Source organism: Hippopotamus amphibius, chromosome 5 (genome assembly GCF_030028045.1).
Source record: "Hippopotamus amphibius kiboko isolate mHipAmp2 chromosome 5, mHipAmp2.hap2, whole genome shotgun sequence".
Classification (NCBI taxonomy): Eukaryota; Metazoa; Chordata; class Mammalia; order Artiodactyla; family Hippopotamidae; genus Hippopotamus; species Hippopotamus amphibius.
Window position 1 is genome coordinate 83,494,964 of NC_080190.1, and position 24,495 is coordinate 83,519,458.

Consider the following 24,495-nt stretch of genomic DNA (forward strand, 5'->3'; position numbering starts at 1 on the left):
CATTGTTGTACAGTTATCACCACCATTCATCTCCAGAACTCTTCATTTTGCAAAGCTGAAACTCTGTACCCATTTAACAGTAACTCCCCATTCTCCCTCCTCTCAGCTCCTGGCAACCACCATTCTACTTTTTGTCCCTATGGATTTGAGTACTCTAGGTATCTCTTGTAGGTGGTATCATGTATTATTTGTTTCTGTGTGTCTGGCTTATTTCACTTAGCATAAAGTCTTCAGGGTTCCTCCATCTTGTAGCATGTGTCAGAATTTCATTCCTTTTTAAGGCTGAATATTCCATTGTATGAATAGACCACATTTTGTTTATCCACTGACCCATCATCGGACGCTTTGTTTATCCATCCATCCATCCACTTTTGGCTGTTGTGACTGATGCTGCCAGGAGCATGAGTATACTAACACCTATTTGAGTTCCTGCTGTCAGTTCTTTGGGTGTTTATGCAGAAGCAGAATTGCTAGATTATATGGTAATTCTGTGTTTAGCTGTTTTCTATAGTGGCTGCACCATTTTACATTCTCACCAGCAATGCGCAAGAGTTCCACTCTCTCCACATTCTTGCCAACACTTATTTTCCCTTTTGTTTTGTTGACATGAGCTGTCCTAATTGGTATAAAGTGATTTTAAAAATAGTTTATCTAGATTTTCTAGTTCTTAGCAGGAGGGTAGATCCAGAAGTGAAACTCTTTGTCTTACCTTCATACCTTGCACAGCTCTGTATACGTAGTGGGTACTTAATAAATAGAGGTGGAGGAGAGGAGGCAAGGTAAAGAAAATACTCTGGAAACTGTAAGATGGTTTGCAAATATAAGATATGAGTTATAGGTGGCATAGTATGGTGGGTAAGTATTGGCTTCTGGAGTTAGAATGACCTAGATATGAAGATGTGTGACTTTGGCTGTTATCTTACGTATACTGAAGATGTGTAACTTTGGGTGTTAGCTTACCTATACTGAATAAAAATAGTAATTATATATAGAATTTTACTTTATGAACAGCATATTACTAGACTAGAACTCAAAAAAGCATGTATTTGTCCAGGAACTGTTAAAAAAGAGGATAATGATAATATCTCCTTTGTAAACATGAAATGTCTGTTGTAAGGATAACATGAGATAAGCAAAGAAAAGTTTCTGACATTTGGTAAGTGCTTAAATTTTAGCTGCTGTTGTTTTCTGCAGTTGTGGTTTTTGTTGGCTTTTTGAACCAAACTTGCTGTTGCATTTGCTGATGAAGTCCTGAGCCTGAGCTTAACTTGTCTTTTTCTAAAGACGTTCCTGTCTCCTCCAGTGGTATCTGTGTGATATGGTTTCCATTGCAGACTGTATTTGCTTGCAGAAAAATGGAGCATGATCTCTGTCCTAATCTATTGCCCTTTTGGTTTTTCTTCTTCTGCCAGGACTCTGGTTAGGAGTAGAGTGGGACAATCCTGAGAGGGGAAAGCATGATGGAAGCCACGAAGGGACTGTGTATTTTAAATGCAGGTAATTTTCCATTATGAATTGACACGGTTATCTAGGAGGATATTTAATAGCTGAATGAAGGGGGGTGGAGAAGAAGACATGTGTGACTCTTGGGGTAGTAATAATATAGAATTTGGTGTATTCTAAAAAGACAATTCTATTTGTAGAGTTTTTTCCTTGTTTTTAAAACTCTGAGTCTTAACCTTACAAGTGGTGTTTTTTTTTTGTCCTTTTTGTGCTTTTGTTTTGTGAGAGTTTTTTTTTTTTAATTGGATGGATACAAACATTTCTCATTGATTCATTAACAATTTACTACCCACTAAATGAATAGTAAAAAAGAGAAATAGCCTGGAGATCCAATAAGAAGCAGCTGATTAAACAAAATACAGAACATCCAAATAGTGGAATGCTAGGCCACTATTTAAAAAAAAGCTCTTACATGAAAAGAATTACACCTCATAGTGCATATCTACTAATATTTTTACCTGCTTGATTTCAGAGAAACTGCGTGAAGCTCTGAAAAGAATGGTGGGGAATTTCAGGCAGAGTCTATCTTTTATATTTTTTGTTATTGTTTGTTTTCCCTAAGTTTCAGTTTCTTGGAAGAACGTCATAATATTGAGCTTATCATTCTTTACATGTAGTACAGTGAACACACACCTGGCCTGGAAATCCAGAGGCCTCTAGCTTTGCTTTTAACAATCTTTATGGCCCTAAACCAGGCTAAATTTACTAACCTCTAAAATGAAGGTCAAAATCAGATAATAGCAAAATATGTTTTCAAGTGCAGCATTCTGTAATTTTGGGAAGTCAGGATAGAAGAAGAGTTGGCGTGTTCCTAGAGGCCAGCGATGGTGACAGACATGGCATGAGGCCAGCTCAGAATCTGTCAAGAGTTCGTGGAGGATGAAGGGAGCAATTTATGTGTTTAGAGAGGTGTGAAAACAGAAATTTCTTAGCTTGGCCTGTTGATCCCTTACCTGCCTGGACCATGACCTCACAAAACCTCCAGTGAGGGAACATTCCCTGTGGAGCCTGCCCCAGCACCTCCCAAATCGTCCATGGTTACGTATCCTTCATGGTCTCTGGATATGGTGGTATTTTCAGTCTTGGTTACTCTGAGTAGGAAAATGAAGACCGTGTCAGTCCTGGCAGAGCTGGGATTTGCCCTGAAGTGCTGATGGGCATAGACTTAGTGTTCAGGTTCTTACCCTTGGAATAAGCATTTCCTTGCTTTGCTGTGTCTCCTAGTGCAGACATGCCTGAGCATTTGCATGTTGAAATACATATTATCTTCTTATAAATTACTTTTGTTTCAGTGAAATGGGCATTTTGTTGACTTTGAGATCCTATATGGGTAGGAAATTCCATTTCACTTTGGGGGCAGTATAAAAGGGAGCATTGGCTCTGATGTGCACTGGTCTAGACTAAAGGCATTACTTTATCCTGTATAGTTGTTAATGCTTATATTGGTATTAGTTAGAACATGGCTTCAGCTAGTAAAGATTATACCAATATCTTAGGATCTCTAAATCAGACAAAATAGATTATATCACATGTACTTGTTATGAAGCTAATTCAGATCTCTTACTAACTTCATTGGAGTCTTCTTTTACAGTTCAGATTTTACTTGGAAAGTCATAATAACAATAAGTATTTTACCACAGTAAACATTTCTTTTTAAGGCCTAGATGCTATTTTCCTGAAGCCAAACCAATTTAAAGTTGTCAGATCATAAATGTTCCCATCTTATACTTGTGAAATAGGTAAATGGCAAAATGAGGGAAATGAGTCAAAAGTTGTCATTTTTATAGCAGAACTCAGATCCCCATCTCTTCAGAAGCATGTGTTCATGTCAAGTGGCTGAGAGTGTGTTAGACCTAGTGTACAGTGCAGTTGTGTGTCTTACAAGGCTTAGTTTGCCAGCCTCTGTGTTGCATGCAGGGTATCAGGGTGTATTGAGTGGGGTGTTTGGTGAGCTCCTTCTTGAGTCTCTCCAGCATCTCAGATTGCTGGATGACCCCCTGCTGCTCAGGGTTAGGTCCTGCCACTGAAGGACAGAACTTGGGAACAGACAGGGTGGTTTTCAAGGCCTGCCTCAGGGCATACCTTCTCCCCTGTGTATTTTTCTCCCAACTGATCAGCTCACGGTGATCTCAGGAGATTCTAGTTTAGAATAGAATAACATCTGCAAAGGTCTAATTTCTGTTTTAACAGTGACCTTAAAGAAGAATATAAGATGGGCTTTAACCCAGAGAAGAAATGTTTTCACTGCTAGCTTTCAGTGTTTCCATGTTATCACATTTGTTCCTTACTCTGACTCCTTGAGATGGTTATGACAGGTATTGGTGACCAAGTGGGTTATGGGTAGAGCATGAAAAACGGAGTCAAGCTCAAATCCTGGCTATGAATGAACTCCTCTTTAGTGTAGGTCTCTAAAAACAGGGTAAATTTTTTACTGGAATAGTTGCTGTGACATTGACAGAAGTTTAGGGAGTGAACCAGATTACCTTGTAAGTTCCCTTCTGAACATGGGTGCTGATATTTCATGTCACTCTTTAGTTTCAATCTGATCTCATATATAACCTAAGGTAAATATGGCAGTCTCCTGATTATAATTTTAATTACCCATAATTAATGTTTGTGAACTGTTTACAGTAGTAGTACCTAGGTTTATCCCAAATTTATGGCTGTGAATCAATCATCAGTGTTTCTCCCAGGTGCCTCTGTTCTCCATCTCTTGTCTTTTAGGGAATTGAGAGGTTTAATTAAAGTAATGAACCTTGAAGTTCTGTCTACCTGGCCTTTAGATTTCCAGTTCTTTTCTTTCAACCTAAACTAAAGGGTATACTCTAAACTCTTAGAACTGCGTGGGTCATTATTTTACCCTCAGCTTTTATTGAAAATGTCCTCTAAGTAATTATATGATTTCTTTTTCCTGGTGAGCAAGAAATCTTAAACTCTTCCTTTCCTTCAGCACCATGAATGGAGTGTAATTTTAATACTTGGCATCAGAGGGGACGTGGTGTCCAGACTGTGCCCACAGTACTGATCAGCTTAACAGATGGAAGCCCCTTGGTTACTTATCCTGTGTGTGTCATAAGATTGTTGTAAAGTGTTTTGAGGTTCATCCATGGTCAGGGAACTAAGATCCCATATGCCGTGGGGCAGCTAAGCCTGCGCACCACAACTGCTGAGGCTGCGTGCCGCAACTAGAGAGCCTGTGCACCACAACTACAGAGCCCACATGCCCTGGAGCCTGTGCGCCACAACTAGAGAAGAGAAAACCCCCACACCGCAACTAGAGAGAGGCCCATGTGCTGCGGCGAAGAGCCTGTGCACTGCAACAAAGATCCTGCATGCTGCAACAAAGACCCAATGCAGCCAAAAATTAAATAAATAAATAAATAAACAAATAAATAAATAAAATAGATAGATATAGCAAAGTGCATTAAATGAGAGTGAATATTCCTCCTCTCCTGGTGAATGGTTAGTTACGCAATCTTGCTGAAAAGGATCTACACGTGCCTGTAACAAACAGGGTATCAAGATCAATGACATTTTTCATCAACTCCCCAGAGACCCAGTCTTTCCCAGCATCTAAACAAGCCCCAATGAGAAAGATGCTTACTATAGGAGTTTTGGAATCTGTTGGGGACCCTTCTACCTTTGAGTAGTATTGTCAGATTCAGCAAATAAAAATACAAAATGCACAGTGAAATTTGGATTTCAGATAAGCAGTCAGTCATTTGTGAGTTTAAGCATGGGGCGTGCACCATACATCCTTGTAGTGAGAAATTGTAAGTATGTAACAAATTTCAGATTCTTTAACTGAAATCCAGATTTAACTGGGCACCTGAATTTTATCTGACAACTCTATTGGGCAGATTAAGTCTTGTTTTCAGGGCTTCCTGAGAGACTTCCATTTCTGCAAGGGCCATGGTCAGGATGTGGATTTTCCTAGCTGCATCTGTAATTGGTGGGCAGAAGGAGACAGGAAGTGAACAGTGCCTATAAGAGAAAAAATTTCAGCCCCTTCCCCCCTCCACTTCCTCCCCTCCCCCAGTTTTTTCTCTTTTAGACAGGGTTCAGGATTTCAGTGTTCAGATGCAACATCTTGACAATAAGATCTCAGTGAAATCTATGAATTATTTATCTTTGAAGATTTACTGTTATTGGTGGGCACTCATTCAACTAGCATTTTTCATTATTTGCTGGGCTGTTTTGTTTTCTGAGAAACCTGCCAGGAATGTTCCAAAGGAGACTGATCTTTGATGTTATTCTTTGATCTGTAAAGGACACAGCATCTGCTTTGCACCCACCTAACACCATTCCTGACTCCGTTCTTCTGCCTGCAGCAAACTAAATGGCAATAAAAGTCTCTTCTTGAATTGTCCATTACCACTGTTCTAAAAAGTGTAAGTTTAGGAGAGAAATGAAAACCATGATATTTGTTTTTGCATTGTTGTTTTCTCATTTATTATAAATGTGCTAGTTTTAAATTTTGTGCTCTCATACTTCTTTTTACATTTAAATCACATAATATTTGAGCAACATATTTTCCTACTTCTATTTCCTCCCATGTTATTCCTTTAAGCAACACTAATACTATTTCATACATTTCATGATTTCGTTTCATTAAATTTCACTGTTTCATAAGCCAAGCTTATTTCATAAACGTGAGAATCTAGGAATAGTCTGTTAGATGCAAAACTCATTTGTTTGTATGCATTTAGATAGATTGAGGTACAAAAACTAGTGTTCTAAATTGTCTGGAATTATTTTTCCAACACCTAACAACCTACCTTGGGATTTAGTTCAGCCTTGTACACGGAAAGCATTTAACATGACATCTAGTTGTCAGTAAACACAAGATTGGCTTATGTGCAGTCACAATGGAAAATTAAACGAGACAACCTAAAAGTGATCTTTGTAATTTACTTCGTAAGAAACACCTTTATTTATTTTTATGTTTATTTTTATTTTTTATTAAAGTATAGTTGATTTACAATATTGTGTTAGTTTCAGGTGTACAGCACAGTGATTCAGTTCTATATATACACACACACACATATATACATATATACATATGTACATACTTTCTCTTTTTCAGATTCTTTTCCCTTATAGGTTATTACAAAATATTGGGTATAGTTCCCTGTGCTATACAGTGGGACCTTGTTGTTGTTTATTTTATATATGGTAGTGTGTATATGTTAATCCCACACTCCTAATTTCCCCCCCCCCTTCCTTTTTGGTAACCAACCATAAGTTTGTTTTCTATCTGTGGGTCTATTTCTGTTTTGTAAATAAGTTCATTGCATCATTTTTTTTTAGATTCCACGTATAAGTGATATCACATATTTGTCTTTGTCTGGCTTACTTCACGTAGTGTGATAATCTCTAAGTCCGTCCACGTTTCTGCAAATGGCATTATTTTCATTCTTTTTTATGGCTGAGTAGTATCTGTGTGTGTGTGTTTATCCATGCATCTGTTGATTGACTTAGATTGATTCCATGTCTTAGCTACTGTAAGTAGTGCTGCAGTGAACACTGGGGGTGAAGCATCTTTGTTTAAAACATAATGTTGTATTTAACATGTTACGGTTCTAGAAATGTTTTCTTTTAAGTTGTACTGCTTTTGCTGTACTTTCTCTTTTCTCATAGGGATTTTCTTGTAGGATCCTGTTTGATGCTTATTGTAGGACAAAAGGACCACCACTTTTTCATCAAACTCTTACTCGTGTTTCAAGGTCCAGCTCAGATTCTACTTCTTTGTGGAATACGCGCTAGACCAGGACTCTCTTTATGTTGTGTGTCCTTTCGGGAGGCATAACATAATGTTTTTAAAAACAGGGGAAAAAAAATACATTGCATTACAGAGGAAATTTAGTCACATTGAAGTAATCAAAAATAATATTTAAAAATTATGCTCCAGTTATATATTTATTTACTAAATAACATTAAAATAGTACCTACTGATGGATCTAATAACTACTAAAATTTGTGGTAGTGAGGAGAATGAAGACAGAAACACAGGAAAGGAATGCATTGGTGGCCAGGAATCCAGGTCTTGGCTGTGTTGCCTTCTGTGGTGGTGACCCCAGAATCCCCAGCTGAAACGGGATTGCATTAGATCAGAGTTTGCTAACACGAGGCCTCCCTACATCAGAATCCGCATTGTTTTAGCCAGCAGAACCTGGGTCCCAGCCCAGTGCACTGAATGTACTTCCTGGGGTGGTTTCTAGTAAGCTTTCCAGGTGACTGACTGCATTTCGGGTTGAGTTTGAGCAGTCCTAGACTAGGTAATCTGTTAGGTAGATCCCTTTGAACTTTAAAAAAAGAATGAGGCTAGCTACATTGAACCTCTTTAGCTGAGTGACGGAAATGTGCTTGTTAAAACAGAACTGTGTTCTTTACACTAGGAGCCTTTGCTATGGTTAAAACAAAATATTTTCTAGGCAGCTTCTGGAAGCCAGTGATCCTCTGATATCACAGCAGATGACACAGACCCTTGATTTTGCTGCAATAGAACATTTAATTTCCTGCATCGACAGTTTCCCCCTCTCCATTGGGTTGTTTTCATCTCATACAAGTTTGATGCTTTCTCCCATCTGAAAACATCTTCCCTATCCATCCCTCCTCTCCCCTTTCCAGTAAAACTCCTCGGGGCAAGAGTAGTGCAGGCCCGTGCTCCTCTCACTCTGGAACTTGCCCCACTGCCCCACCCCAGCCGCTTCTCCCAGGGTCACTTTCCACGTGCGAGAGTCACTGGCCAAACTCAGCTGTCATCGTCTGGGCTTTCATAGCCCTGGACACGGTTGTCCTCGGTGTTCACTGCCTTCCAGGACACCAACTTCTCGGGGGGTTCTCACGACCTCTGGGCCACTTCTTTTTGCCTGTGGCATGACTTCTGACTTCCTGGGATTACAAATTCCTTTCACAATCTGGTAATCGCTATCGACCCACTTCCCAGGAAAAAAGTATATATGTTTATATTGAGAAAATTTATCATCAGGATTGTTTTCATCCTCTTTAATTATGGTGACTTCTAGGGAAGTTTGATTTCTTTAAGAGTTAAAGGATGTAAGCCAAAATAGTGTTTATCATACAATTTTTGGCAATTCATATATTTCTTCATTTATTCTCTACTGTGATCAAATGATGATATTAACATTTACAGCCATTTTATAGGCATACTTAGATTTCCCTGAAAGTAACCTATTGTTGCCATGATGCGGTGCTGAATGCTGAAATTTAATGTGTCTAAAGATCTGTTTTGAATCTCTTGGAAAGCCTGACAACAGTCATTACATACAGCAATATGATTAATATTTTATTAAATTCTAGAGATTATTACCAAAAATTGCTATAAAACCTAAATATAAATTGTGGCAAACTATCCTATATTTCTGTAGAATTCTTTCCACATGCTCTATTTCGGCCCCATATTTGAACTTTCATTTAGTTCAAATTATCATTTAAAAGATTTTTGTATATAATCCTGTTATCCACAAATATTTTCATTTCTTTGTGCCCTGATTCGATCTTTTTGTAGCTGTAGATATGATTCTACCGCAGTTGTGTCATGTAGAATTTGGTTCAATTTTTAGAATTCTCAACGTTATTCTGTAAGTAATTTTATTGAATATTACAGCTAGAATATTTTAATGACTACATCTATCTGGTTTACTTAATAGTTCCTGTCCAGCTGGGCATTTTTATGGTTTCCAGAGGTGCTGAATTACCAAAAAAAAAAAGAAAGAAAAATGCTATTATATAGAATCTTTGTAAATGCAATTTTGTTTTTATTTTTAAATCATTGCCTGCTGATAGATTCCCAGGAGTGTGATTATACAATCAATCAAGAACTAACCCAGCCTTGCAGTCTTTGAGTGTTAGGACTTTATTTTTTGTCATTTTTGTTGAAAATAGTTTCATTATTTGAATTTACATTTCTTAATCATTAGCAAGGTAAAACTTTCCCCCATGGATTTAATACTTCTCTTTCCTTTTTCCTGAATCATCTATTCCATATTTCTTGTCTATCTATTGGGATTTTATGTGCTTCCATCAGCTCACAACCATTTGTAATCAGTTGTATCAATTACACATTTTTTTAGTATATCACCCTCCCTTTTATGCTGATTTTACTTTTTCAGCATACAGAAAATTTTGAAGACCTTTAGAACACTGCCTCATGGAAGATGATATTTTCTTTTTCCTTCTTTTTAAAAATTAATTGTTTTTCTTTGCTAATATATTTGTAAATGCAGACATTTTACATTTGTGGCAGACGGACAGTTTAGAAAGGATTTTGTGTGTGTGGTCTTATTTAAAGGCTCCCATGGGTGATACTTCCTCTGTTGCGTTTCTCTCCTCTTCCAGGCACCCGACAGGAGGATCTTTCATTCGTCCAAACAAGGTCAGTTTTGGAGTAGATTTTCTCACTGCAATTAAGAATCGCTATGTGTTAGAAGATGAACCGGAGGAAGAGGAAAAAGAGCAGATTGTTACAATTGGAAATAAACCTGTAGAAACCATTGGTTTTGACTCCGTTGTGAAACAGCAAAGGTCAGTGGAACCGATAATGGTAGAGCCAGCTTTTACAGTTTTATCACAGTTCAGGATTTAAGTTCACCCGACAGTATGTCAGTGCTCAGAACTTTGCTCCCAAAGTGGTCTGTCTTTTCCACAAAGCAGCAGATTGCAATCAGAGGAATCCAAGGATTGAGTATTTAGGGAAATTAAAATCCTTATTTTAGCATAGGACTGTCCTAGATTGCATATAAAACATTGATTTGCCCATTATTAATATTAATGCTCTGTTGTATTGACTAATTAGGACGAAACTAAGGTTGATAGGTTGACATCTGGGTGATAAGTCAGAATTGGAAACAGAAGTCTACATTGTAGCCGTGTAGCACTGGCACCTTCTAGAACCCAGTGGCTCCCATCTCTGGCTCCACACCCTCATCACCGGGGCTGCTTCTGCACTATGCAGAATCCTGGGTCCCATCCCAGACCTGCTGCATCCGAATACCATGGGCTCTTGCTTTTAAGAAGTACCCCAAGTGACTGTGTAGCAGTCTGAGGGGCACTACACAGTGCATTTTGAAACTGGTTCGTTTGAACTGTCTCTGTCCTCTCAAACTCTCTGGACACAGTGATGCTGTGCAGAGAAGCTCATTCTGATGCACCCCGTGAACCAGAGAGAGTGGAAGCTGATACTCACACAGAACCACCCACGACTGCTCAAGAACCTCCCAGGTTGCACTGGGTTAGCCATGGTCAGGGCCTGGTGGTTGACCCTGACCTGGATGAGGCATCCTAGTAGTGCCCCCTGGTGGCCACTCTGGAGAGTAGCTTTGCTGCTGCTTGGCGTAGGCCTGTGATTTTTCACTTTGTGGGTTTGTTCTCAGTAAAATTCTCTGCTATCCCTTTGTTGCTCTTGTTGTTATTATTGTTACTAAGGTTTAACATGATCCAGGGTTTAAGTGCACATGGGGATAATGCTGAAGAGTAAATATATTTCTTTTTTTTATTTTTAATTTTTTTTAAATTTTGGCCATGCCGTGCGGCTTGTGGGGTATCAGTTCCCCAATTGGGGATTGAACCTGGGTCATGGCAGTGAAAGCACTGAATCCTAATCACTAGACCGCCAGGGAACTCCCAGTAAATTCATGTGTTGATGCCTCTGCTTTTTAGCATAGATGACCAGCCGTTAAAAAAAAAAAAAAAGATTCAAAATAAATCAAGATTTTTGAAAAAGCAATAACTTGATGGTTAATTACAAACAATATATATTCATTGTTGAGGATTTAGAAGATATAAATTGAACAAGAGTCGTGACTAGTCAAGAGAGAACTAACGTGAATGGTTTCTGCTGTTGATTTATAGAACTATGTGCTTCATAGGGTTAGAGTGCTTTGCTTTATTTTTTCCATTTAAAATGCAAATATTTAAATATCATTTACCCAAAAGAGGCATTTTTCCCCCTATTGGTTAATCTCTTTCAGAGAACACCATGGGGTCTGTGACTATTAACAACAGACGGGAAGAGATTTTCCTCCCCTAGTGTATGAGCAACTGCACACAGCTCATGGAGTTTTCTGGTGAATGGCTCTGCTGCCTGAGTATCAGTGCGGTCAGTAGTTACCTGGTGTCTTCCCTGGAAAGGATCCAATGCTGGAGTCAGTCAGGCTGGGTTCAGATGTCAGCGGAGACACTTTCTAGCCCTGACACCAGTTAGAGCTAGTTAATTCGGGCTTCTGAGCCTCAGTTTCCTCATTTCCAAAACAACACCTAAGCTCTTAGAGCTGTTCGGAATAGCTGTTGAGATCCTGCCGTGAACGGTAGGCATCACTGTTGGAGACGGAAACCTCTACTTTAAGCCACTGTATTTATCTACGTAATAATTCCAGCTGACCAGCTTTGAGTTTGTTGCACTGAGGAATGCATAATAAAGCAATCAAACCCAAATAAAGACCATTATGGTTTCTCTTTGGAGATGGCTGTGGCCCTGGAATGATGTCTGTGTTGAGACCCGGATCCCTAAGCTTTGTACCAAGGTTTCTCAAGCACTGCAGGGAACTCGCTGGGGCACAGCAGGATATTTTTAATTTTAGAGGGAAACAGTGACATCTGTCGGACACAGTGCAAACTGCTAGTTGGAGGTAGTTCAGTTTCATGCTATTCCTGCTGTTCCTTTCCATGGTGTCATATCCTTGCATAGCTGGCGTTTTGGCCATTCTCGTGCTGAAAGAAAAGGAAGCATGTCCTGAAAATCATCACGGAACAGGAAAAGGAGGTGGTGGGGTCCAGTCTGATTCCAGAGTTTGGAAAGTTGCGCAGTGTCCGACAGACATTAGTTTGATGGGACATAAATAATTTTTAAGTTGTTTGGCCCTCACTGCTTAGTAAATGGAACTGTGAGGTATTTCTTTTGGCCTAGGGGCACTGTGGAAAATTACTGAAACACAAAGGGCCCTGTGCACTGGGAAAGTTTGGGAGCCTCTGCCCTGGAACTTTGCTCCTGCCTTTCCCCCCTAGTTTCTGATGACTAATAGTTCATGCCTTGCGTGTTGGTCTTCGTATTCCGCCCAGAGGTTGTCAGTTTTATGTTTATTTTTATAAGTACTTATAAAATGATTACTGTATGTCAGCAGTATTCTGAGAGCTTCACAAATACTCACTAAACTATCATAGCATTTTAAAATTGTAAAATATACATCACGCAAAATCTACCATCTTAACCATTTTATTTGTTTGTTTGTTTGTTTGTTTATTGGCTGTGTTGGGTCTTTTTTTTGCTGTGCGCGGGCTTTCTCTAGTTGTGGTGAGTGGGGGCTCCTCTTCGTTGTGGTGCGCAGGCTCCTCATTGCCGTGGCTTCTCTTGTTGCTGAGCACGGGCTCTAGGCACGTGGGCTTCAGTAGTTGCAGCACATGGGCTCAATAGTTGTGGCTTACGAGCTCTAAAGTGCAGGCTCAATAGTTGTGGTGCACAGGCTTAGTTGCTCCGTGGCATGTGGGATCTTCCTGGAGCAGGGATCGAACCCATGTCCCCTGCATTGGCAGGGGGATTCTTAACCACTGTTCCACCAGGGAAGCCCCCATCTTAACCATTTTTAAGTGTATAGTTCGGTAGCGTTAGGTACATTCACATTGTTGTACAACCATCACCGCCTTCCGTCTTGAGAATCTTGTCATCTTTCCAAACTGAAACCCTGTAGCCCTTAAGGAACAGCTCTGCATCTCTCCCTCCCCCAGCCCCTGGCAACACCATTCTACTTCTGTCTCTGTGAAGTTGAGGCCCACGTAGGTACCTCATCCAAAGGCCATCATACAGTATTTGCCCTTTTGTGACTGGCCTGTTTCACTTAGCATAATGTCCTCCAGGTTCACAAGTGTTGCAGCATGTGTCAGAATTTCTTTCCTTTTTAAGGCTGAGTAATAGTCCGTCGTGTGGATTGACCACACTTTATTCATTGGTCACTGGACACTTGCTTTGCTTACACGTGACTGTTGTGAACAGCGCTGCTGTGAACGTGGGTGTGTAGATGTGGTCTCACCCAAGGCCAGAAGAGGGGTAGAACTGGGATTTCAGCCCAGGCAGTCTGGCTCCAGATCCTGCGTTCTGAACTCTCTGGCACTGTGACCCGTGGGCTCTCTCTTTTTTTTTTTTTCTTTTTTTAATGGTGGCTGTCTCTACCGACTCTACCTGAGTCCTGGCGCCAGAACCACCTTCCGGCCTCAGGGCAGGGATGGGGTTGACGGGTGGGCAGTGGGGGGAGGACAGGATGGTCTGAGAAGAGGCGGCAGTGACCCTGACAACAGGCGTCACTATGGAAACTTTTCTTTTCCCCCATGGGCTCTTTTAGTGAATAGAAAACACAGATTCTCTACACTTAAAAAGTGGCTTCTGGGACTTCCCTAGTGGCGCAGTGGTTAAGAATCGCCTGCCAATGCAGGGGACACGGGTTCGAGCCCTGGGCCGGGAGGATCCCACATGCCTCAGAGCAACTAAGCCCTTGCGCCACAACTACTGAGCCTGTGCTCTAGAGCCCTTGAGCCACAACTACTGAGCCCACGTGCCACAACTACTGAAGCTCAGGCACCTAGAGCCCATGCTCCACAACAGGAGAAGCCACCACAGTGAGGAACCCATGCACCGCAATGAAGAGTAGCCCCGGCTTTCCACAAAAAGAGGAAGCCCGCACACAGCAACAAAGACCCAGGCAGCCAATGAATAAATAAATTTTTTTTTTAAGTGGCTTCTGAGAGTATCTAAAAAAGGTGAAGACATGCACACACACTCTCTAGGCTGTATCCCTAGAGAGACTTTCGCACGTGGGTGCAAAGACTACACAGTAGTGTGTCCTTCGGCACTGTTGGGACGAATCTACCTGTCCCCAGTGGAGGACATAAATCACCTGTGGTCTCTCCATGCAGTAACAGACTACAGGGTGTGAAGACGCATGTTCTGGAGCACATGTCCACATAGCTACATTTCACTGCTGCATGACGTACTGTTGAGGGGAAGTCAGTTGCAGGAGGATATGTGCAGTATGCTACCATTTATGTCAAGTTTCATAATATACAGAGATACTGTAACTGTTTAGGGACATGGAAATATGTAGTAACACTATTAAGAAATGCTTAACATTAAATAAACACTCCTGTGGGGAGTGGAGGAGGAGGTGAAGGGGTGGTGGAAAGGAGCTCAAAGGACTTCAGTTACATGTGTGGTGTTTGTAATGCTTGCTTTCTTTTTTTTTTTTTCAGTAATGCTTTATTTCTTAAGTTGGGTGGTGGGTCGTACTGGGACTTATTTTTGGTGCCTTTTTACACATCTGAAACACTTTTCAATTTTTTTGAATGATGGGTGGATAGCATACCTATTTATGCATATGTGTGAACTATGTGTTTTTCATGCAGTCAGCTGAGCAAGTTGCAAGAAGTGTCTTTGAGGAACTGCGCAGTAAATGGTGCTGGTGACAAAGGAGGAATTGCCAAAGCTTGTCCTAGTATCCTTTCCAATGGGAACTCGTCCCCGGGGTCTGGATGGATTTGACACTTGAACACCCTGGTTGCCTGCCCAGTGTCCGTTCTTCTAACAGGGATGCGGTTTCACCTGGGGTTGTCACTGCCCAGGTAGATTGTTACCTTCCTGGTCTAGGTACGTGAGGCAATGTGACTCTCCCTGGCCAGGGAGATGTAAAGTGGGAGTTTCTGGACCGGGCTCCTTCAAGCAGGACGGATGCGGCTGGGTCTGCTTCTGTCCGTTGCCTTCTGTGCCCCCTGCCTTGAGCGCAGACAGAAGGCCTAGCGCTCGGCAGGCGACCTGTGGGCAGAAGGCCGTCCAGGGTGGGCTGGGAGGGAAGGGATGGGAGGGGCTGGCATCATGGCTGGTACCCAGGCCACCGTGCCAGCCCCGACTGCCTTCCTGCGAGGGAGGAAAGTCAGCTCTTTCCATTAGTAAGTTTCCTGTTCATGCAGCTGGGTGCAGTTTTGTTAGAATACCTCAAAACAGGCTTTTCTGGTTTGTCATCTCTTATGAGTACCTTCTCTTACAAGTGTGTTTTTTGGGTTTTTTGCCCTGTATAGCTCGTATGCCCACAACTAAAAATATAGGAGGTACGTTTAAAAACGTTCCCAATAAACGTGCCCCGTTTTGTAGTCTGTGGGACACAATTCAAGTACTTCCTGGATCTATCTCCTGGGCTGCCGTCCTAACAAACCCCAAATAAATGCTGGTGGGGGTTTTTTTGGCCTTAAAAAAAACAAAAAAACAACCCCCAAAAAACAAAACCAGGTGGTGAATTAAATAGACTTTCTCTAACTTTAAAAGGTCTTCTCCCAATTCCTTAAGTCTGCCTAGTCCCTACATAATAGTTTATGCAAAAGATAGCAGCTTATACTCAGGTTTCTCCGCTGAAGAGATGGCAGGTGAGTAGCTTTACTTTAGCAGAATACTTCTGGCCACCCTGACAGTACCTGCCTTGTGGTGACAGAATTAGAGGGGCGCTCCCCAGCCAGTGTGTCGGAGGCGCGGTCCCCTGCGCCTTGGGGGTCTGTGGGGACCTGGGACCATGGGTCACTTCTGCCTGTGAGCAGCTTCCCACCCCGCCTTGGCCCCAGATGCGGTGGCTCCCTCTGCAGGTTAGGGGGCAGAGCTGGGGCGTTGACGTGGGTGTGGAGTGGCGCTTGGAGGGAGCAAAGTGCCACAGAGGTGCCTGGCGCATTGTGTAGTCTGCCTGGCCTCCTCCTCAGTGGTTTCGGAAGACTGGGAATCGGGTGGTTTAAGGCTCATTTTCTTCTCTCTTTTTTGAAGGACTTTTACTGAGATATACTTGACATACAGTAAACTACAATTTGATTTTTTTTCTAATTAGTAATGTATGTATGGCAATCCTAATCTCCCAGTTCATCCCAGCCCAACTCCCCCCTCCATTTTCCCCCCTTGCTGTCCATATGTTTGTTCTTTACATCTGTCTCTATTTTTGCCTGCAAACCAGTTGATCTGTACCATTTTTCTAGATTCCGCATATATGTGTTAATATATGATATTTGTTTTTCTGACTTACTTCACTCTGTATGACAGTCTCCAGGTCCATCCATGTCTCTACAAATGTCCCAATTTCGTTCCTTTTTATTGCTGAGTGATATTCTATTATATATATGTGCCACATCTTCTTTTTCCATTCCTCTGTTGATGGACATATTGGTTGCTTCCATGACCTGGCTATTGTAAATAGTGCTGCAGTGAACACTGGGGCATATGTGTCTTCTTGAATTATGGTGTTCTCTGGGTATATGCCCAGTAGTGGGATTGCTGGGTCATATGGTAACTCTCTTTTTAGTTTTTCAAGGACCCTCTGTACTGTTCTCCATAGTGGCTGTATCAATTTACATTCCCACCAGCAGTGCAAGAGGGTTCCCTTTTCTCCACACCCTCTCCAGCATTTACTGTGTGTAGATTTTCTAATGGTGCCCATTCTAACCGGTGTGAGGTGATACCTCATTGTCGTTTTGATTTGCATTTCTCTAATAATTAAGTGATGTTGAGCAGCTTTTCATGTGCCTCTTGGCCATCTGTATGTCTTCTTTGGACAAGGCTCCTTTTCAACACACAGAATCCGCTGATCGGGTCAGCAGAGGGGTTTGGGCGTGTAGATTGTGTGGCTGATTGGACCTGTCGGCAGTGTGCTAGGGAGTCAGCGTCTCTCTTGTATACCGCTCTCTCCTGGGGAGGAACGTCCACCCATGATGTGAGGCAGTGAAGTTTGGTGAGGTAATCAAGTCATGGCCTATATTTGCAGACCCAGTGATGGATGCCTGGGACTTGCTGATTGAATTCTTGCCCTGAGTTGAAGGATTGCCTGCTGTGTTTAATCCAGTCATCATTTTTAGGCTCATTCCTCTCAGGTCATTGGCTCAGCCGGGACTGAAGGCAGTGGGAGCGTGTCAGGTCAGAGAGCTCCGCTGGGAAGAGATGCCTCACCAGCTGGCTGTAAACTTGGGGAAGAACCTCTGCCCGCAGGAGCAAGAGCACCAGGAACTCCCTGGACTGTGTGTGTGCGTGTGTGCACACGTGAGGGGGGCACTGTGTTCACAACTGTCAGATTGTTTGGAGTTGGTGTCAGAATGCAGGTTGTCCCTGTGCTCTGCACAGACTAGTGGGAACATGTATAATTCTAGCTACACAGTGGGAAGTGTGAGCGAGTGGAGAATTACTGGACTTGAACCCTTTCCCACCAGCATAATGGCCCAGAGTTAGCAGGGCTGGTGGAAGTGAAGGGCGGCTGGAGTTTGACCGCCAGGCATGAAAGGCGCCCGGCTCAGCCATCACACGGAGGTCGGCGTGTCTAGGATGGAGTGGCCGTGGGGACACAGGGCAGCACAAGGCGCTGCACTGCAGGGACAGGAGGAGAGGCCCGTGTCGGGGTCAAGCCCCTGCTCCTGCGGCAGCCTAGAGCCCCTCAGAGGGAGTGGGTGGCCGGGTCGCTGGGGAGGAGCCCGAGGGAACTGAGGATGCTCTGTATCTGGCTAGTAAGTAGTGGGCCCGTGCTTGCAGCTTTCCTGCTGTTTGATTTGACACCTTTAGGTGGTAGTTGTCCTACTAGGGGGAGAAAAGAAGCCCAGCTTTTCTCTCCTGTTTCCGGCAATGGGACCCAGAGCTTGGACGAGCGCCGTGCTGCCCCTCGTCTCGTTGTCAGGGCCCAAGAATTCTGCCCCCAGCGTTCTGGGCGTTAGTTCCAAGTCCCTACTGCGCCCCTACTGTGTTCTTCTAGAGTCTCCTTAGGTCGGGAGCCGGCAAGCTGTTCCCTAAGAGTCACAGAGTGAAAACCTGGGCCTACGGCCAGCCAACAAGCTGGAGGGTGTCGTGTGGGTGCTTACACAACCACCTAAGATGTAACCATTTAAAACCGTCCAAACCGACCTCAGCCCCCAGCCCGATTCTCCCGCGGCCAGCTGGAGCCGGGCACAGGCTCTGCTTTGCCGCTGGGTGGGGTCATCCCCTTCTGTGCATTTCCACAACCTTCCTTCCCTTCTTCCTGCCACCTCTGGAGCTTCCTAACTGGTACCTGCCTGAAAGGCTTTCCTCTGCAGCCAGCCCTGTCGATTGACACCACTATTTTTATTAAAAGCTACTTTCTCCATGCTTTATGTGTAAAGACGCCCTGTTGCATTGTGGGTTGTAAGAAAATGGGTTTTGGACTGAGGCTGATTTGGGTTTAAGTTCACACCTGTTGGTCTGCACCAGGCGGCACAGTTACTAACTGCTCTGTGCCTCTGTTGTTTCCTTCCGTAATAAGGGGCAGTGCTGCCGGCGCGCAGTGGGTGGTGGGGCACACGGGCAGTTGTTGTTCTTTGATCCTGATTCTCTTTCCCTCACCAGCCGCTCCTCCTCAGTCTCTCTTGCAGAGGTTGCTGCGCCCCAGGCTCAGGCCCTGGCCCTCGGCCTCTCTGTTTACGCTCGCTCCCGAGGAGACGCCTCCAGCCTGCAGATGCCGGGCTCCTGCACTGCGGCCAGACCTGTCCGCTTGCAGACTTTTCTGTCCACTGTGTGTCTGATACTCTGGGTGTCTCACAGTCATCTGCAACGGGACACGGCAGGACGTTAAGTCCCCTCTCACCTGCTCAACTGTAGTCTTTCCTGGGTCAGTAAAGGGCAGCTCCAGTAGCGCTGGCCAGGAGCCCTGGAGTTAATTTAACTCTTCTTTTTTTTTTCTCACGTCTCTCGTCTAAATCCATCCCCAAGTCCCATCAGCTCCGCTTTCCTATCAGGATATCAAGTCTGACATCCGCATCCCCTCTGGTGCCCTGGTCTGGTCCGAGCCCAGATTGTTCAGGAACCTCCCGCCCCCTCTTTCTGCCCTTTGTTTCCCAGCAGTCTGCTCCTTCACACAGCAGCAGAGTGACCTTCTCAAGGCCTAGGTCAGCTCACACCAGTAGCTCCCCTTTCAGGCAGAGACTAACAAAGGTCCTGCAAAGCTTTTTGTGATCTGGCCTGGCCCCCGCGGCCTCTGGGACCTCCCTTCTAGTGGCCCCACGCCCTCTGCCCAGGCACATGGGAGTTTGCTGTCCCGGCCACAGGCCAAACCCGTTCCGATCTCAGGGCCTTTGCTCATGCCATCCTCTCTGTCCCAGTGCTCTTCTCCAGGATGGCATTCCCTCATTTCCTTTAGTTTTCTGCTCACATGTCACCTTATAGAGAAAGTGGTCTTTCGTGGGCACCGTGTATAAATTCCCCACACACTCCCTTTGCTGCAGGTCTGGCTCTGTTACTCTGAGCACGTGTCTGTATCTAGCACACCAGAGATGCATGTGTTTACTGATGGGCATGTTCACTGCTGGACATCTGGCCCCCAGTCATTAACTTGCAGAATAGAGGATGAACTGAACAGTTTCCGCATGTATCAGAGCGGTGTGTAAGATCTCCTTGAGCTGGTCCAGTGCTGCTCCAAGCTCCTCTTCTGCCTCTCTGCCCAGGGTTAGGCCCCTTGATGGCGCTGTCACCACTCCCCTCTGGCATCAGCTGCCTTTCTTTTTCCGTCCTACTGGTTTACCCCCTTTGGATTCCTGTACCAGGGACGGTGGGTGTCACACTTACTCCATCCAGTCTATAGGAGACCCTCTGAGTCCCAGGTCACTCCTAACACTTTTGAACATATGTCCACACTAACCCCTGTTGACCCCCTGGAGGTGCCTCTCCTTTCTTGGGGGTTCCCACAGCACAGAGTTCAGCAGTGCCCCCGGGGGGAGATGCTTGTGCTTGATGTGAGACTGCAGGGCTCCGCAGCGCCAAGGGCAAGGCCTGTGGGTGCACCTGAGGTGCTTCGTGAATCAAAATTACCATCACTGTTGGTTTTTCTCTTTTCATCGGATAATGCTAGAATCTTGGCGTTATGACCTTCGGTTCTCACTCATTTGATTGTCTGTGTCTGTCTCAAGTTTGCAGTGTGTGACAATGAACTTTCTGGTTTCTGGGTGAACAGCTGGCTGATTAAAATGGGTTAAAGTTATGTGCGCTCAAGAAAAAATTTCAAGCAGAATAGAAGGTGTAAAGTGAAAAGTAACAATCCCATGTTCTAGAATTGAGGTAATTACTATCCTGTCTTTTATGAATCTTTCCATATCACTGTTTCTTAACACGTGCATTTAGATATTAGAAGCATAGATTTGTCAAAAAACCTGTTGTCATCATGGGATGAAGTCACAGATATTGCTGAGCAGCTCAAGCGCCTGGAAGTCCTTAACCTCAGGTACGAACTCGTCATGGCCTAATTGTCAGCATCTCTGTGAGACTGAGGTGGGGAGGACAGCTTAGTTGAATTTACCTAAGTTTAACTTATTCTTTAATATTCTTGGATGATTCTGGTTTTTCAAATGGTCATGGAGGCAATTCATTAATAGGGAATGTATTTTACTTTTGATGGGGGGGCAGGTAGGTTACCATATCAAGCTGGAAGGTCTTCGTGTTTCTTGTAGGCCTGACCATAGACGATGGGCCATCTGGGGAGCTTGATATTTAACTGGGGAGAAGGAGATGTGAGTAAAGGTGCTTGTTCCTTCTGAAGTGCCCAAAATGGAATTGCTTTAGGAATGACTCATTTCATTGGAATGCTGTTTAATTCAGTTCTGATAAAGACTTTTCACCAAGCTCCATATTTGACTAATGTCACAGTTTGCCAGGGCTTCTCGAGTATCTGACTTGTTGTAATCTCAGACCCTAACTTTCCAAGGGCTCAGCCAGGCTCCCCCTTTCACACCTGAGCCAACTTTACACATACAGGTGAGTTGTTCCTGGCTCAGGCAGGTTCAGTGGATCAGATGGACAGGCCTAAATTAGTTATCCTTCCAAATAGAACAAAGAGTGTCCTTGGAACCATGGTGTCACCTCTTCTGGAAATAAGAGCTAATGTGCTTTTATGGTATCTTCTTTCACAATGACTGTCAAGATGCAGTACCTTCTAAGATGAGGATCTTGAGAGAGAACTTAAAGGGCAGTAATTTATTTCATCCATTCTGACAGCAGAAGGGCAGGCTCTGTTTAGAAGCAAAATTCTAACATGTCAGTAAGACTCTTGCGAGCAGGACTGGATTTTACAGCGTTCAGGGCTGCAGCTTGTGAACCCAGAAGCTGACCTCACACATCCATGTCTGAGCCTTGTGTTTCAGGAAATCTGCAGCCTCATGGCAGCCCTAACCCCGTGAACACATCTCTGCATGTCAGATACCAACAAGTTGTATGTTGTAACTATTAAAAATTAGGTAGTCTTGACTCACTTTGTTTTTAATGTAATTGCATTTTAAGGTTGAAGCAAACCAGACAACTCCTATCAAATCCCAAATTGTTGCTTTCTGTAACTGTCTCAGCTGGGCCTCCTCTATTGCAATAAGCTTATTGTGTCTCTTTTTCTACACAGTGAAAATAAACTAAAATTTCCCTCCTCTTCACCATCTCCAACTGGAACATTTTCTGCACTGAAGGTTTTGGTCCTTAACCGGACAGGAATAACATGGGCGGAGGTAATTGTATTCCTTTGGTTTGCTACCCAGTAATAAGCAGTTTTAAATTCTTGGTTTAAAGGGGGATTGAAGTCCACCAGTGACTTCATTTTAATCATCCTGTTATCCAGATAATAGGGTTCTTTAAACAGCCTTACAGAAAGGAGTTACGAAATCCTCGTAGTTAGTAGAAGTTTATATCTCAGAATCCATCCTCTCTCTCGGTGCCTCTGACTAGTTCCGGTGTCTCCCGAGCCGTGGTTCTGCTGGTGGTCTGCAGCAAGTGCGCACCGGGCTTTGAAAAGCCTTAGAGTTGGCTGTGGATTGAGCTTTTAGCTGCCTGAGTTTCCCCACGAGGGTTCTTGTTAGGGCCTTGGCCAACCTGCAGACAAGTTCTCACAACCTTTTCCTGTTTGCAGTTGAGCTCCTAGAAGCCAGTGCTCACGTACACAGCTGGGTTCCAGAGCGGACCCGTGGGTCCTGGGCCCAGCAGCCTCTGGAACTTAGATCTGGTGCTGCTCGGCTCTGTCAGAGCTTTACTGACTTCACACACCCAGAACACTCCACTTTCAAACCAAGTGCAGATAAGCATATCCCAGCAAAGCTGTTCATCTGAAGTACAGCCCAGGCACCTCCACAAGAGATAAGTGGCCTCTCACTTGGGCCATCTGTGACCACAGCCGGCCGCCTTCCTTCCTAGGGCTCCTTCCTTGAGAGCGGCTCCCTCCAGAACAGGAAGGAAGGGCACGGCCCAGAGAGACTCCGGCGGTGGAGATGGCAGTAAAGGTCCAGTGAGAAAATGTAGAAATAGTTGTTGAGAAAGTTTGTCCTATTAGTACGTTCCTTATAAACCCAGGTTGGCATTGAGAAGTGAGGAAAGGTATTTAACATCAGTTTCCTTCTGTTAAACTGTATCCGCTAATGAGAGTGTGTGAAGTCACCACCTCCAGCTCCACCTTGGACAGGTCAGGGTGTACCTGCACGATGGGCTGATACCTATCCTGGCTGTTCCCAGGTGGCCGTAGTGAGTGCTCCGTGCCATTCAAGCTTGGCCCTTCAACACTGTAATTTAATCAGCCGCCCACCAGCACTCCTGGCCTGAGATAAAGTCTGTAACAGGATGTCCAAAGGCATTTCTTTTCTTTTTTTTCTTTTTAATTATTTTCGGTTTTGGCCGTGCTGCGCAGCTCACGGGATCTTAGTTCCCCAACCAGAGACTGAACCTGTGCCCCCAGCAGTGGAAGCTCAGAGTCTTAACCACTGAACCGCCAGGGAAGCCCCAAAGGGCACTGTTTTCTAAAACAGTAGCTGAACTGAATTCCTTTGGAGGTTCTAGTAATAAACACCCGGGGAAAATGACCAGCGAGGCCGCCTCACCCTGACTTGAGTTTCCCCCCAGGTGCTCCGCTGTGCCTTTGGGTGGCCTGTCCTTGAAAAACTGTACCTTGAGTCTAACAATATCGTCATTTCAGAAAGGTAACCAGGGTTTACATCAATGCATCTGTCACTATTTAGTCATTCTTTTTTTTATATTAGTTCAAAAGCATTTTTATGTATTAAAATATTATAGTTTTTCCAAACTTCAAGGGTAAAGAGGCATAATCATTTCCTCTCTGACAAGTACCTGTGTATCATTTAGTCATTCTGAATAAATAACTGGTCTCAATTATACCTAACATTAATTTTTAGGAGGATTTGCAAACAAGAGATAGAGAAATGTTTATTATTCACTCCCTTCACAAATTAGAATGTCAGTTCAAACGTCACTAAGAGGTTCTAAATGAGGAAACCCCACCAGAGTGAAAACCTTGAATTAAATATTTTTGAAGCCATGAATTGTATTAGTTTTACTTAATGTATTTAACTTCTGCTTCTAAATGGAAGTTCTGTAGGACACGCTATAAGGATTAAATATGGATTTTAAATTACCTTTTTAAGGTCCGTGTACCAAAAAGTACAGCCCTCCATACCCCTAGGTTCTGTGTCCCCAGATCCAACCAACCACAGATGGAAAATATTCTGGAAAAAAATTCCAGAAATTCCTAAAAGTTAAACTTGAATTTGCTGTGCACTGGAACTGTTTACATTGCATTAGGTGTTATAAGTACTCTACAGATGGTTTCAAATACATGGAAGATGTGTGTAGGTTATATGCAAATAGTGTCATTTTATATAAGAGACTTGAGCATCCATAGGTTTTGGTGTCCATGGGGGTCCTGGGACTAATCCCCCGCGGATTCTGAGGGATGACTGTATGTGTAAAAAGCCTATTTTCTTATGTAGATTAAATATGTTGTTGCCTAATCTTCCTCTTTTGTTGATATCATTAAATTAGTATGTAAAATAAACTTAAACATGGACACATTTACAGCAAATTCTCAAAGGATTCAAATCTGAAAATTTACTCTTCAGAATTTTATTTATTATACAGGCAATGCAGTTTTTAAAAGATTAAACTTTTAATTTTAAGTTAATTTTGGATTCACATGCAGTTATAAGCAATGG

General features: G+C 43.4%; 1 protein-coding gene across 4 annotated transcripts in view; it reads left to right on the plus strand.

Moving 5' to 3' along the window:
* TBCE (tubulin folding cofactor E) overlaps window positions 1-24,495 on the plus strand; it is a 90,211-nt gene that overhangs the window by 58,194 nt on the left and 7,522 nt on the right. For all 4 annotated transcript variants that reach the window (XR_009053770.1, XM_057735393.1, XM_057735395.1 and 1 more), the window contains 6 exons: window positions 1,413-1,497; window positions 9,865-10,050; window positions 14,914-15,002; window positions 20,645-20,744; window positions 21,909-22,011; window positions 23,390-23,466. Coding sequence is in view for 3 of the 4 variants with exons in the window: in XM_057735393.1 (XP_057591376.1) it covers window positions 1,413-1,497; window positions 9,865-10,050; window positions 14,914-15,002; window positions 20,645-20,744; window positions 21,909-22,011; window positions 23,390-23,466 (640 nt within the window). In the remaining variant the exon portion in view is untranslated. The remainder of the gene's footprint in view (window positions 1-1,412; window positions 1,498-9,864; window positions 10,051-14,913; window positions 15,003-20,644; window positions 20,745-21,908; window positions 22,012-23,389; window positions 23,467-24,495) is intronic.